The sequence below is a fragment of the Saccopteryx bilineata genome, chromosome 4 (assembly GCF_036850765.1).
Source record: "Saccopteryx bilineata isolate mSacBil1 chromosome 4, mSacBil1_pri_phased_curated, whole genome shotgun sequence".
NCBI lineage: Eukaryota > Metazoa > Chordata > Mammalia > Chiroptera > Emballonuridae > Saccopteryx > Saccopteryx bilineata.
The window spans coordinates 49,498,146-49,513,238 of NC_089493.1; the positions used below are offsets into that span (position 1 = coordinate 49,498,146).

Genomic DNA, 15,093 nt, shown 5'->3' on the forward strand with positions numbered 1-15,093 from the left:
GAAAAGGGAGAGGGGGAGGGGTGGAGAAGCAGATGGTCGCTTCTCCTGTGTACCCTAAATGGGAATTGAACCGGGAACTTCCATACACCAGGCCAATGCTCTGCTGCTGAGCCAACCAGCCAGGGCCTCTGAATGTTCCCTTCTTAGTTTTGTTTTTCTAGCATCTGTGCCTACATGCCACTAGAATAAGGAAGAGAATTTTGAGAGAAGCTGCTTGAAGTCCAAGGACGTAGTTCTGGTATAAACATGTCCCAGCTCATCCTCCTGGAAGGGGCCTCTTCCTCATTGTCCTGCTATTGAAGTATCCTCTTACGTGCTTGAAAGGATTTCCTAAACATCTGGTCTTTGACAAGAGTGACCTTATAGCCCCTCCCAGAGGCTGGAAGTGACATTTTTGGTCACCTTAACACAAATACTTAAGAGTTTCCTCCCTGGCTTACTTCTTAGTTCTGGCTAAGGATCACAACAATGTTGTTTAATGTTTGATTTATAAAAACACTAGGTCCAGCTGGTGGATGGCGGGGGGGGGGGTTCTGAAAATAAATGTACACTTTCTGTGGTCCATTTTACTTATTGCCTAATTAAAAAAAAACTTCTCCCCCAGAAAGTGCTGTTTCCTAATTTGTGCAGAGGATCTGCTAGGGCTACTAGTTGCCCGGTTATACGAGCTTAAAGTCAGAGAAGTGCTGGGAACAGTGGCATCAAGGTGAGATGCTGTGAAAGAGGCCAGACAGAGATGAGAAGGGAGGCTGCCTGCCGGCCACCAGGGAGGAGCAGGGTGGGGAAAGAGCCGGGCTGCCAGTGTGGGTTTTTAATTATTGTTAACTTTTTTGTTGTTTTTTTTTTTTTTGTATTTTTCTGAAGCTATAAACGGGGAGAGACAGTCAGACAGACTCCCGCATGCGCCTGACCGGGATCCACCCGGCATGCCCACCAGGGGGCGACGCTCTGCCCACCAGGGGGCGATGCTCTGCCCCTCCGGGGCGTCGCTCTGTTGCGACCAGAGCCACTCTAGCGCCTGGGGCAGAGGCCAAGGAGCCATCCCCAGCACCCAGGCCATCTTTGCTCCAATGGAGCCTCGGCTGCAGGAGGGGAAGAGAGAGACAGAGAGGAAGGAGAGGGGGAGGGGTGGAGAAGCAGATGGGCACTTCTCCTGTGTGCCCTGGCTGGGAATCGAACCCGGGACTTCTGCACGCCAGGCCGACGCTCTACCACTGAGCCAACTGGCCAGGAAATTGTTAACTTTTTTGCATGGTGTGCCACGTTAACCTCTTCCCTATCTTCAGCAAAATCTTCATTACCTTAATAAAATTCTGCTCAGGGAACCTGGAGAAGCCATGGACTCACACACAGAATATAAGTTCTGCTGCAAGGTCATTGGTTTGGGGCAACTTGAAAAATCAAAGAGCATATTTTATGCTATATATTAACTAACTTTCCATTGACAAAAAAACTCCTTATAGAAATGGAGTTCAAGTCACCAGGCAGTTCCCAGTGGTGTCACAGATATTTGAGGTTGGATTTCATAAAATTTGTTGAAATCCCTGTGGACTTCATGGTTCCTCCCTGTGGAAGTAGCCGGTAGCATTGTCATTAGCTTGCTGTCCCGAGAGTTCATCAGTGTGCTGATCACATGTTCTTTACGCTTTGGACCTACGGAATGACATTTCGATGAGTTAGAATTAGATGTCTATGGGCCACCTAGGATTTTTCACCATTCAAGCCTCTCTTAGTTTGTTTTTTTCTTTTTTATTTCTCTTCTCTGAGCTGAATCCCATGGCTACACTAAAGAATGTGTTTGTGCTGCTTCTTTACTTTCACTAGGGTACCGGAACATCTTGTGAAGAGCATAACTTGGCAGACATTGCAAGCTGTAAATTTTTGCCATCAACATAATGTAAGTCTCATGATCTTCCCTGAAGAATCAGAAGGCTGCCCTTATCTGAGGCAAGAGCCTTTGTTTAAAGTTTATATCATGTTTTTGTGGATATAATTTTTCATCCAAATCTTCTTAAGCCTGGCTGGGGTAAGTAGAGGCTTAAAATGCCAACCTAACTATTGGCATTATGTACCCTGTTGTTCAGGGTACATAAAAGATGCATTTTCATTATTTTAAGAAAGTAGTTATACTGATCAGAAGCTCCTCAGATTTCAGGTAGCGTCCCATTCACTGGGAGTCTATATGGGTCTGCAACCATCTGAAGGCACTGAAATTGGGGAGGGGACCCCCATGTGACTCATGCCTGTCCAGTTGTAGTAGGTGGAGTTCCAAGCATGACATGCCCATGCTAGTGTCTGCTGTGCTGAGATACGAGTGCCCGGTCTGAAACGAACCAGCCCAGTGGAAGCCTGTGACCCGCCACAGCGAGGCCTGGCAGAGGCAGTGGACCCAGGTGGCGTGACTTCATAGATGCTGGGAAGCCTGCTGCCTCCTCCAGAACAACTCTGCCCACTCTGTGCACACAGAAGCCAGATTCCAATATTAGAGCTTCAGTTCAACCACCGGGCAGTCTGACTGGGATATGTTAATCTACTGGCTGCCACGGTCAGTTTAGCTGGTGGGCCTGAATCCTTGTCGTTGAGCTGTTCTGAATGATTTTTCCTGACACTGCCTTCCAAGAAGGAGAAAATATGACAGTAGTCAGCACTTCTCCCTACTGAGTCCCACCTTGCTGAAGGCTACTTGTCCTTGACAAAATGCACTTATAGCAGGGAGCCTGGACACCTTATATTGTGTTTAGTAAGAGTGAGGATTAGTGCTTTCCTGAGAGTAGGTTTTAGGATGGGTGAGCAAGAGAGACTGCATGAAGGCCCTGGTGGGGAAGAGTAGAGACACGACAGACAAAGGCATACCACAGTTCCCTGGAGAGCCGCTGACTGCTCTGTTTGGCTGCTTGTGCTGATGGGGGGAGAGCGTAGAGATTTGTAAAGAATTCCCAGAACAGAATAGGAGCGCATTCCTGCTTACAAGTCCTGACCATCTGTCGTCATGATATCCCGGGTGTGCCCATTTATAGTACTATGTGAAGCCAGTGGTAAAAGAGTGGAGCTCTCAGGGCCGTTAATTGCTGAGAACTAGATAGTTTTTCATAAAATTATTCAGAAATTGTCTCCCGAATTTTTTTCCAGAATAATTAATATCCTTTGGGGAAACCCTGCCACTAATCTCTCACCCTGAAGGTCCTTTGGAGTAAGTACTAGGCCAGGCTCAAGAAGATCCTTTGTCCTTTTCCCAAATTCTAGAAAGTCAAGGATACCCCAGGGTTTCAGCTGCAAGCCAAAGAAGGTCTCTCCTTGCAGAAGGATCCAACGTTCCTCCCCAGAGAGGAAAATACTCGGAAGAAGGGAAGATTATTAGGAACCCTGAAAAGAATACTGCTCACAAAAATTAGGGGATATTTCAGAATGAATATGAAGCTATAAAATACCCCCTAATTTTTGTGAGCATATATTTTTATATATAACATACAGCTATATATAATTTTTATATAGCATATAGCTTTTATATAAATGTTAATTAGGATATTGAGTTGTTCTTTGCCAAGAAAATTATTTAATAACAAAACCATGTGAAAATTGTTAAACATTCTTTTAACATCTCCCTGTTAGACAATGTCACCTGTGGTTTCTAAACCACAGGTGATTTGAGTCTAAACTACTATGCGGTGCCGATGCAGCACTGAAAACACTTGTGTGTGGGATGGAGCTGACATCTAGCGACTCCAGAGGGTGAGCGTTGCCTACTCTTGTTTATCTGGTCAGGACAGATGTCCGAGCTGGAAGGGCAAGCTCAGGGTTCCCGCCCTTCTCTTCCCCAGCTTATCTCAGCAGGCCCAGCGCCTGTCCTGTTTCCCAGGCAGACTGTGTCCTGTTCTGTTCAACAACTGCATTGTGAATCCCGCTTCTGCACCAACTTGCAGCTCCAGCAATCATGGTGGAGGCCTTGCCCACAGCCTTTCTTTTCTTTTTTTCTTTTTTAAATTATTTTTGATTTTTCAGTGACAGTTGATGTACCGTGTTATATTAGTTTCAGGTGTACAACTCAGTGATTAGACATTATATAACTTACTAAGTGAGCATCCTGATAAGTCTCTTACCCGCTGACATTTCCCTTTCACCTAGGGTTGCCAGATTAAGTACGTGCCAAATGCTACATGGGACATACTTGTACTAAAAAACTGTTTAGCTAAAATTTAATTTTCCTGGATGTTCTTGTTGGTTCGTTTGGGCCCTTCAGGAATTTGGGATGATTCAGGCAATAATAGGTATGGCACCAGATTTCTTTCACGCTGCTGGTTTGCAGATGTTGGCATTTTGCAGCCTGTTATCCAAAATGCTGGTGAGAAATTCAGATGATTTCTCAATTACTTGCTAAGTATTCATGTGTTTTCTTTATTCCATATATTATAGTTGCTCTTTAATAATCTGTTTTGGTTTGATTTTTGTGACTAGTGCATCCATAGAGATGTGAAACCAGAAAATATCCTCATCACAAAACATTCAGTAATTAAACTTTGTGACTTTGGATTTGCTCGGCTTTTGAGTGAGTATTGAAGTTTCTCTTAAGTATAAGATCTAAATGCTATGGGAAGCCAGTTCTTGTTTTTAGGGCCTAAGCTTGCTATAAATTACAATTATGTAATTACTGAAAACATGTAGACACATACAGTGGTTTAAAAAATGTATGCTCTATGTAGTTTATACCACAGTGAAGTGGGTAGTAAAAATACGTTACCCTCCTAGCCCTGGCCAACGGCTTAGTTGGTTGGAGCATTGTCCCAACCTGCAAATGTTGCCAGTTCAATCCCCAATCAGGTCACATGCAGAAACAAATGGATGTTTCTTTCTCTCTCTCTCTCTCTCTCTCTCTCTCTGTCCCTTCCTCTCCCTATAATCAACAAATAAAAAATTTAAAAAATATATGTTACCCTCCTAGTTTCTCCCTTTTAACTTTTCAGAAGTACTATTTTGGCTGCAGATTAGAGTCATGTATATAAACTATAACTACAAAAACTATACTGATCCCACCACCCCTCCTTACCCCCAGGCCAGGGGTTGTGGTTTAATCAGACTGGGGTGGGGTCCAAGCATCAATAATTTAAACAATTCTATATTTCAGGTGATTTTAATGTACAAGAAGTATTGAGCCTGACCTGTGGTGGTGCAGTGGATAAAGCGTCAACCTGGAAACACTGAGGTTGCCGGTTCAAAACCCTGGCTTGCCTGGTCAAGGCACATATGGGAGTTGATGCTTCCTGCTCCTCCCCCTTCTCTCTCTCTCTCTCTCTCCCCCTCCTCTCTAAAATGAATAAATAAATAAAAGAAGTATTGAGAACCATTGATGTATAAAAGCTGCAACATTGGGCACAAGCTGGATGTCTTAGGTCTTCTTCCAGTTCTAATCCCATGCTTCTACTACTGTCTTTTTCCCATGTCTTGACACTGGCCAGCTGGACCGAGTGACTACTACACAGACTACGTGGCTACCAGGTGGTACCGCTCCCCGGAGCTGTTGGTGGGGGACACACAGTATGGCCCCCCAGTAGATGTTTGGGCAGTTGGCTGTGTCTTTGCTGAGCTGCTGTCAGGGGTGCCTCTGTGGCCAGGAAAATCGGATGTGGATCAGCTCTATCTGATCAGGAAAACTTTAGGTAAGTGGTGTCTGTCCCACCTTTTGGGAAACTGGATAGTTTTACCCACGTCAGTGTAGGGCAGAGCCAAGTTCCTAGTCTCCCCTAATGGCCTTTACAGTTACAAAGGAGGGACACTTTCAACATCCATTAAAAGTTGTCCACATTTGTTTTAATAAAAAGAATCCACAATTTTGAGTATGTACTAATTGTCAAAAAGGACACAATTTGCTCTTTAGCATAGTTTGGATCAAGTGTCAAAAAGGACACAATTTGCTCATAGCAATAATAAAAACATACATTTCTATACCGGCTTCACAGTTTACAGAATGCTGATGGTGTTTCATTTTATTTGTGATGATGTGGTAATTCATTTGTTGGTTGTCCTTAACTCTCGCCTGCCAGGGTAGTTTGGATTATTCAGACACTGTAGAGAAAGATTTTTAACCTTCTACATGTCAGGCAGAAAGTTATTCTTACTGGACCAGGTGGTGGTGCAGTGGACAGAGTGTTGACCTGGGATGCTGAGGACCCAGGTTTGAAACCCCAAGGTCACAGGATTGAGCACAGACTCACCAGCTTGAGTGAGGGGTCGCTGGCATGAACATGGGATCATAGACATGAGCCCAGAGGTCGCTGGCTTGAAGCCCAAGGTCGCTGGCTTTCTTGAAGCCCAAGGTCGCTGACTTGAGCAAGGGGTCACTGACTCAGCTGGAGCCCCCCAGTCAAGGCATGTGTGAGAAACAATCAATGAACAACTAAAAGTGTCGCAACTACAAGTTGATGCTTCTCTTCTCTCTCCCTGTCTGTCTGTCTGTTTCTCTCTCAAAAAGAAAAAAAAATCATTCTTCTAATGTCCCTCTTTTTGTCTTGCTTTCCCACCCAAAAGGCCCTTCCTTTCTTTTTACTCTTGGGGTGGAGGAAGTGGTGGGATTCAGCCAGTTTGTACCGGTTTGACAGAACCGATACCTAATTTTTTATTGAGTTTGGCGAACTGGTTGTTAAAATGGCACTTGTAATCAGGGTTCTCTCTAAGGTGGCCACCTGGGCAGCCACCCAATGTGGAAATTACAAATTTACATTCCTTATTCATTTTTAACGTTCATCTGCAAAAAGCATATTCTAAGCGCCCATAGTAATGTTCATTCTGTCCATAGATGAAAAAAATTGCAAGTGAGGGTGCCAGTCAAGAAGCAATATGGGGCCCTGGTCGGTTGGCTCAGTGGTAGAGCATTGGCCTGGCATGTGGAAGTCCTGGGTTCAATTCCCGGACAGGGCACACAGGGCATACAGGAGAAGTGCCCATCTGCTTCTCTACCCTTCCCCCTCTCCTTCCTCTCTATTTCTTCCCCTCCTGCAGCCAAGGCTCCACTAGAGGAAAGTTGGCCCCGGGCGCTGAGGATGGCTCCATGGCCTCTGCCTCAGGCAATAGAATGGCTCCAGCCACAATGGAGCAATGCCCCAGATGGGCAGAGCATCGCCCCCTGGTGGATCCCAGCCAGGCGCATGCAGGAGTCTGACTGCCTCCCTGCTTCTAACTTCACAAAAATACAAAAAAAGCAGCAGCAGCAATATGGAAATATCTTACATAACAGTTTTCTTATTTTTTGTCAGGTATTATTAATATTTTTTATTAATACTTTAAAACTCATAATCTAATCTTTGAATATATGTATCCTGATTTATTGATGTCGCCCCATTAAAAATAAAATTAAGAATGATACTAAAAAAAACCAAAACTCATAATCTAGTTTTATGTATCTCTTTTATTGTTCTTATTTAAGTATTAAATGCATAAAATAATAAAGTACCTTTTGGTATATCATCTTTTTATACTTAATACGGTCATTAGGACAGAATACTGGTTGTTATATTTTTTGAATCCCACCACTGGGTGGAGGAAACGAAGGGAGGAGAGAGAGAAGGATGGACAAAAGACCTATAAGCAGTGACTGTTCTCTTCAAAAGTTTTGCTCCTACTCCCCTGAGTATCCCAATGTAAAGCAAACTTGTCCTCTTCTAAACTCTTGTCACACCTGCTGTCACCATGTCTTTGACTTTTCTCAGATAAGCAGCCTGAGGGTGAGATCGTGTCTTTTAGTGCTATCTGTCCTCCACAACATCTGCACATAGTAGGCAGTAAATATTTGCTGATGGCTTTTGTTGAGTGACATGTAAGAGACTAGGGAGCCCTTCCAGGGGCACTCAGCCTTCCTTTGCTGTGTTTCCCCTGGTGACTTTAGGGTACCCTCTCTGTGCCCCCTCCCCCAGCTCTGATGGGAGCAGGTTGTTAAGGTGCAGGTGTTGCTCGCATGATGAAGGTATTAGAGAGTATATTTTGGCTGCTTGTCCAAAATGGGGTGAGAACAGCAGCTTTTGGATTTGAGCAAGAGGTTAAATTTCCAAACCAAATTGGTAAAATTAGATAACTTAATACTCTGGGGTAGGAACTTGAGCCCAGTACAATAGCAGCATTTCTGGGGGCCAGTGGGTCTCTGAGAAGTGGGTCCCGGTGTGCATCAGAGGTGCCCTTTTCTGAGAGTCTCCTTGTATTCTCTGACAAAATTCCTCTTCAAGTGTACTAGCCCTAGAATTTTACGGGAGGCTGATTTCAGCTGACTTGGCTGAAATCTGGGTAGACTGAACCTCACATACTCCTCAGAATATAGGAGTGCTCCTTTTGTTTCATGCTTCACATTGTAAGTACTTCTAAACAGAAGATAAAATGGGTGATTGCTACTTGGTGAAAGAAGAAACGGTGGTTTCAGTTTAGAAATGTATTCCTTCTAGCTAGATTTTCCATGATTCCTCTTCCTTCCCACCTCCTCTTTCCTTTCCTTCCCTCCCTTTCCTCCTCAAATATTTGTTTTTTATTTGCTATGCATCAGGCACTGTTCTGTTAGGCCAATACACTTCTGTCTTACCCATCAGGACTCAGTTAACAAACATGATTTTGATTTGTAGTTGTTTTGCTTTTGCTATTCAAAGAAGGGGGGGCGGTGCCTGACCAGGTGGTGGCACAGTGGATAGAGCACTGGTCTGGGACACAGAGGACCCAGGTTCGAAACCCTGAGGTCACCTGCTTGAGTGTGAGCTCATCCAGCTTGAGTGCGGGCTCACCAACTTGAATGCAGGGTCGCTGGCTTGAGCATGGGATCATGGACATGACCCCATGTCGCTGGCTTGAGTCCCAAGGTTGCTGGCTTGAATCCTAAGGTTGCTGGCTTGAGCCTAAGGTCACTGGCTTGAGCAAGGGATCACATGCTCTGCTGTATCCCCCGGTCAAGCAATCAATGAACAACTAAGATGCCGCAACAAAGAATTGATGCTTCTCACCCCTTTTCCTTCCTGTCTTTCTGTCCCCATCTGTCTTTCTCTCTGACTCTCTCTGTCTCTGTTGAAATATAAAAAAAAGGGGTTTGATATTTGATTTGTGTGTGTGCTTCTGAGTGGTTTGGTTTGGATTCCTTAAACTCACTCTGAGCCTTGAGGGGAAGAACCTTGCAGCCTTCGTGTGGGCACATGCCTCCTCTGTGCCTAGCGCAGCACCATGCGCACTGCAGGTCTCAGAACGGGCTGCTGAGGCTGCCTCAGCGCCCCTCCCTCTGACTGGGAGAGCAGACTGCAGCCTTCACAGGCGGGGACAGAGGCCCAGCACCACTGGAGGGAAACCACAGATCTGGGCTCGCCAACCCACCTCATTTTACCTTCCTCTTTCTTCATGTCCAAAGGAGATCTCATTCCTAGGCACCAGCAAGTATTCAGCGCCAATCAGTACTTCAGTGGGGTGAAAATTCCAGACCCTGAAGATATGGTGAGTGACCCATTTTTGAAAGAATTCTGCATGTCAGTGCTGAGGCTGCCAGGGTGTTTTAGTGGTGAACGATCATTCTGTTCACATGGGGAGTTGCAAGCTAACTAGGTTTTAATATTCAATTGGCTGAGTCCCATTGCCTGTCTGTCATGGAAGGTCAGTCTAGAGCAGGGGTCTCAAACTCGCGGCCCGCCGAACAATTTTGTGCGGCCCGCAGACTAATCCACGAAGTTCAAAATATTTTGGATAAAATTAAGTAAGTCTAGGGGCCTACGTGTATTTTTCATTTCTCTAGCATCCTAGCTAGATATTAGCTTAGTTAACAGCAGTTGTGATGCGAACTACAGTTTCTGGTCGTTTTGTGACACTGAGTAAACTGCATGTACGATTGTGCTTGTTGTACTGATTTTTTTTTGTTTTCAACTGCAGTGAGAAAAGTGTTGCGTAACAGTTGCCTTTTGTAGATCTAGTGCGGCCCGCCGAACGGCTGTGATCTTGCTCTGCGGCCCACATGCTGAGTTGAGTTTGAGACCCCTGGTCTAGAGTGAAAAAAAAAAAAAAAGGAGGCAAATTGGTTAGCAAGACCCTGGCCTTCACTGCATCCATGACAGACAGGAATGCAGAGTGCCTGCCCTAACCTCGCCTGACCTTCAATTCACCAATTTCAGCAGTTGGAGCTGGATGACTGAACACCCATCAACTTTTAGACAGTGACTCATCCAGGAAAATCCAGCATTGTCCACATCCCTGGTGCTTTCATTTCCCAGGCCCTGGAGGGAAATGGTAATGAACTGGAATGGCTGGCATCACTCTGGTGCTTGTCCTCTGTGGCCAATGTGGGGAACACACTAATTCTAAAAAACCTGAAAAATAAAAAATGTGCATACTCTTAGTCCACTTTCAAGAATTTGTTCCCATGAAACGATTAGACAAAGGCATAAAGACATAGCATTCTTATTTTTTTTTGTATCTTTCTGAAGCTGGAAACGGGGAGGCATTCAGACTCCCGCATGCGCCTGACCGGGATCCACCTGGCACGCTCACCAGGGGACGATGCTCTGTCCCTCCGGGGCGTCGCTCTGATGCGACCAGAGCCTCTCCAGCGCCTGGGGCAGAGGCCATGGAGCCATACCCAGTGCCAGGGCCATCCCCGCTCCAACGGAGCCTCGGCTGCGGGAGGGGAAGAGAGAGACAGAGAGGAAGGAGATGGGGAGGGGTGGAGAAGCAGATGGGCACTTCTCCTGTGTGCCCTGGCCGGGAATTGAACCCGGGACCTCTGCACACCAGGTCGACGCTCTACCACTGAGCCAACCGGCCAGGGCCTAGACATAGCATTCTCTAATAGAAATCATTTCCTTTAGTGTCCCATCAGTAGAGGATTAAATAACTGATGATATATCCATCCAATAGAAACACCCCATACCCAGTAAAAATAGGTTTTTATGTATTCACCTGAAAAAAAGTTCACAACATATTGCTAAATGAAAAAAATGGTTATAAAACAGTATATATAATTTGACATAATTTTAATGAGTAGTACACAATAGATATATTTATATATAAGTATGAAATAATATAATAGTCTTTGCAAAATCATGTAAAGCTTTTTATATTTGGCTGCAAGGATATACATACCAATATTAACAATGTGTATCTCTGTGGTGGGGTAACTTTTTCTTTCTTTATGATTTTTTTATGTCTTCGAATGAGCCTGTATAATAATCAAAAAAATTTCAGAGCACAATAAGGGTTAGTGAAATCTGAGTTTCTACTGTCTAGGAAAGGTACTTTCAAATTGAAACTAACCGTCCCATTGTTGTTTCCACATGGAAGCTCCATCAAGTTCCCTTGCTGTCTGTTTCCTGAGCCCCTTGCCTTGTCTCACAATGAAGACTTCCTCTTCCCACTTCTGGAGCCACTAGCCAGAGGGAAAGTGGGTCATGCTGGGAGCACACTGGGACAGAGAGGTGGGAATGACACTCGGCATATGGGAGGTGACCCAGCTGGCTCCCTGGTGACCTGGACATTCCCAGTTCCACACAAATATCCCTTAGTGATTTCCTGTTTGCTTCTCTACTGGGAAAGCCTCAGAAACAACCCAGGTTTCATAAACGTAAAAAGCTTCCCATGGTTTCCCAGAGGATTTCCTGTTGACAGAAACACAGGAAGAAGCAGTGGAAGGGATGTGCGGGTTCACCATAGGTGCCCAGTCCCTCTGCGGATCAGGAACCGTGCGGGAGGGAGGCCTGCTTACTTCTGTGCCCGGGAAAACTGGCTCAGCAGGCAGGATGGGCCCATTATGTCACAGCCAGCCAGCCGGCCCGTGGCCTTGGCCTCGTCCCAGGCGTGTTGCTGAGACAGCAGAGCTCAGTCATGGCAATCCCCGGCCATGCTCAGATTCAACACACAGAAGTAGCAAGGGAAATACAGTATGTAAGCCAGCCAGCAATTTTCAACCTTTTCCATCTCATGGCACACATAAACTAATCACTAAAATTCTGCAGCACACACTAAAAAAATATATTTTTTGCCGATCTGACAAAAAAGGAGGTATAATTTTGATGCATTCACATCAGACGGCTACTGTGTTGGCTGTTGTCATTTTAAAATTATTATAATTTGACAGTCTAAGGGAAAAGAGGTCAATGTCCCTGGCTAAATAGTCAGGTACTGCATGCTTTAAAATTCTTGCAGCACATCGGGTGGAAATCAGTGATTTAAGCTTAGGTCCGGGAGGGTTACTCTCAAGGGCTAATATGAATCTGCTGTAGAATGTTTTTTCTCCCTCTGAGGCTCTTGTCTCTTATCAGTGATGAATAAGTGCACACTCGGGGACTGGTTGTTGTTGGCTGGTTCCCTGGCCAAAGCTACATCGTGCTGGCAGCACCAGGGGTGGTGTTTCTCCAGGTGCCTGGCAGCCTGTCCCAGCTGCCAGCCCCCACGCGGTCACCCTTATGCACTCACCACAGCCGGCCGCTTATCTTACTCAGCTTGGCTGCCTCTTATTTTCTCAGCGCCTCTCTTCCATTAGCCTCTTTGTCAGTGGTATATCTCTTTAACTGGCCTGCCTGACATTGGGCGTTCCTCCCACTTTATCAAGCTTGTTATTTCTCATTGCCCCCAGCATGTGACTGGACAAAGTAGTCTTATATGGCTAAAGGAAGATTAATGAAGTTCTGCTTGGGAGACACTTGGAACAGTAGGATGATCCGGGAGACAGGAGGCTCTTGTGGGAGGAGATAACAGTGTTTATTTCAGAAAACCAAGAAGCATCTGTTCACCTGGGTAACAAAAAGAAATCTATTCTGAAGCTTCGTTTTTGTGAATGTCAATACATGCGATAATTGAGCCCCTTTAAATAAAAGCCAGTATCAGTGCCAAAAATTATTCTGAGGCAAGGCAAGTTATATAAACTAAGGCAGGAAAAAAAAGAAAGAACGCTTGCTCGACAAATGTTTTTTTGTTTTATTTTGTTTCTTTTACTAGCGTTTCGCATCAGTTCTGCAGGAAGTGAAAGCAGTGGTTAGGAAGGAAATCTGGAAAAGCCATTTGGAGGCGGGGAGAGAAGGGATTTGTGAAACAGGGAAGGCTGTTTGTGAAGAAGGGAGGCTGTTGCAGGTGAGAGGTAGGGTGGGCAGAGGGTGGAGGAGGCAGGAAGTTTCCAGCAAGATGCTTCTCTCACTCAAAAGAAATGCAATCTGAGGCAACCTCATATTTGAATACATGGTGTATATAAAACCTCCCTTTTCTTTCTTTCTTTTTTTTTTTAAACAGGAACCACTTGAATTAAAATTTCCAAACATCTCTTATCCTGCCCTGGGTCTCTTGAAGGTAAACTCATGGCTTCCTCTGACCAGGAAGCGCACAAAAGCTGTTGTCATTGGGGAATCCACAGATTGAAAAGTGTTCCTTTTAGAATTCTCCTTTGAAAAGTATAAATATTTTCAGTTTTAAAAATGGGTCACATTCCATTACAGTAAAAATATCTGGAAGTATTTTTCACTTTAAATTAACCTAACATTGTATATATTTGTCTTCCACATTTATACAATATAGAAATTTCAGAGGAGCGGTGTTTGTTTTAAAGTTTCTTTTCTTCAAAAAATGTTTAGTCAGAGGGTTCTTTTAAAAAGCCAGCTCCCTACTCTACACCGTGATGTAGGTTATGAGTTTTAAAACTTTATAAACATACACATTTTCAGAAATATATAGGTCTTATGTAAATGAGGTATATCAATTATTTGCAAGTTATTATCAATATCCCACCTATTTCAAAAACTACTGAATACATTTACTGATGCTTTTATAACATAATTTAAAAAGTGAGACACCGCCTTGGAGTGTGGGGTCATGAGATTTAACCCATCCAAGTATGAGCCCTATATAGCCCGCTTACTGGCAAAGCAAATACTTAAAAACGGTGAAATGTAAAGGGAGGTATATGATACCTCTCCTTCCATGCAGACACATGCGCACTTGTAACGCATAGACTACTTCTGAAAGAACGTACCAGAAGAAATCTGATGTTAGAAGGGGTAAGGCAGAACTAGAGTGGTGAAGAGATTTTGCTGAATCTTGTCTGCATTTATTTTTACCATGTGTAAGTATTATTTTTAAATTAAAAAAACAAAACAAACAAACCTAGTTTTTACAAAGTATATGCAAGGGACCAAACAGGCTAAATGAATAATTCAAGTTGGACACTGAGGTGAACTGGATCCTACTCCCTCTGGGCAGAGTACCAATTGCCTCAGAAGAGACCAATTGCCTCAAGAAAAGAACAAGGTGGAGAAAATGATTTTTTGTTACTATTTCCAGAAACTATTATGTGGTGACCCTTTTAGGAATGATCGTGGAAGGAACCGAAATCATGATTGGGTTTTTCCCCCCTGCTTTTCCCCTCTCTTGTTCCCAATTCATTAAAGTGTAAGTTTAATCGTATAAAGAAGAAACAAACGACACACATAAGTTAATGTTATTTTGAAAGAGTAAGAAGACAGCCTGACCAGGCGGTGGCGCAGTGGATAGAGAGTCGGACTGGGATGCCGAGGATCCAGGTTCGAGACCCCAAGGTCACCAGCTTGAGCGGAGGCTCATCTGGTTTGAGCAAAAGCTCACCAGCTTGGACCCAAGGTCGCTGGCTTGAGCAAGGGGTTACTCGGTCTGCTGTAGCCCCACGGTCAAGGCACATATGAGGAAGCAATCAATGAACAACTAAGGTGCCTCAAAGAGGAATTGATACTTCTCATCTCTCTCTCTTCCTGTCCCTCTGTCCCTATCTGTCCTTCTCTCTGACTCTCTCTGTCTCTGTCACAAAAAAAAAAAAAAAAGAAAACAAAAAAGAAAGAGTAAGAAGATGGCATTTTCTCTTCTTTTAGGGCTGTCTTCACATGAATCCTGAGGGGAGACTGGCCTGTGAGCAGCTGTTGCAGCACCCGTATTTCAACAACATCAGAGAAATCAGGGGTTTGGCAGAAGATCGTGACAAACCAACAAGGAAGCCCCTGAGACAGAACCGAAAGCACCTGCCTGGGGTAAAATGGGACACTGCTTTCCAAAAGCTTCCACGGTTGCAGCTTCAAGTGATCTCATACTTGCCCCCTAGTAAAGAGAGACTGTACTTGAGGTGGCAGTTGTGACTTGCAGCTC

General features: G+C 44.5%; 1 protein-coding gene across 4 annotated transcripts in view; it reads left to right on the top strand.

Annotated features, from left to right (window-relative positions):
* Window positions 1-15,093, top strand: part of CDKL1 (cyclin dependent kinase like 1) — a 63,891-nt gene that overhangs the window by 46,406 nt on the left and 2,392 nt on the right. For 3 of the 4 annotated variants that reach the window (XM_066272122.1, XM_066272123.1, XM_066272121.1), the window contains exons 4-10: window positions 1,825-1,897; window positions 4,453-4,543; window positions 5,451-5,651; window positions 9,362-9,444; window positions 12,931-13,062; window positions 13,219-13,275; window positions 14,823-14,978. In XM_066272122.1, the coding sequence (XP_066128219.1) occupies window positions 1,825-1,897; window positions 4,453-4,543; window positions 5,451-5,651; window positions 9,362-9,444; window positions 12,931-13,062; window positions 13,219-13,275; window positions 14,823-14,978 (793 nt within the window). The remainder of the gene's footprint in view (window positions 1-1,824; window positions 1,898-4,452; window positions 4,544-5,450; window positions 5,652-9,361; window positions 9,445-12,930; window positions 13,063-13,218; window positions 13,276-14,822; window positions 14,979-15,093) is intronic. The other variant, XM_066272124.1, reaches the window with a different exon arrangement.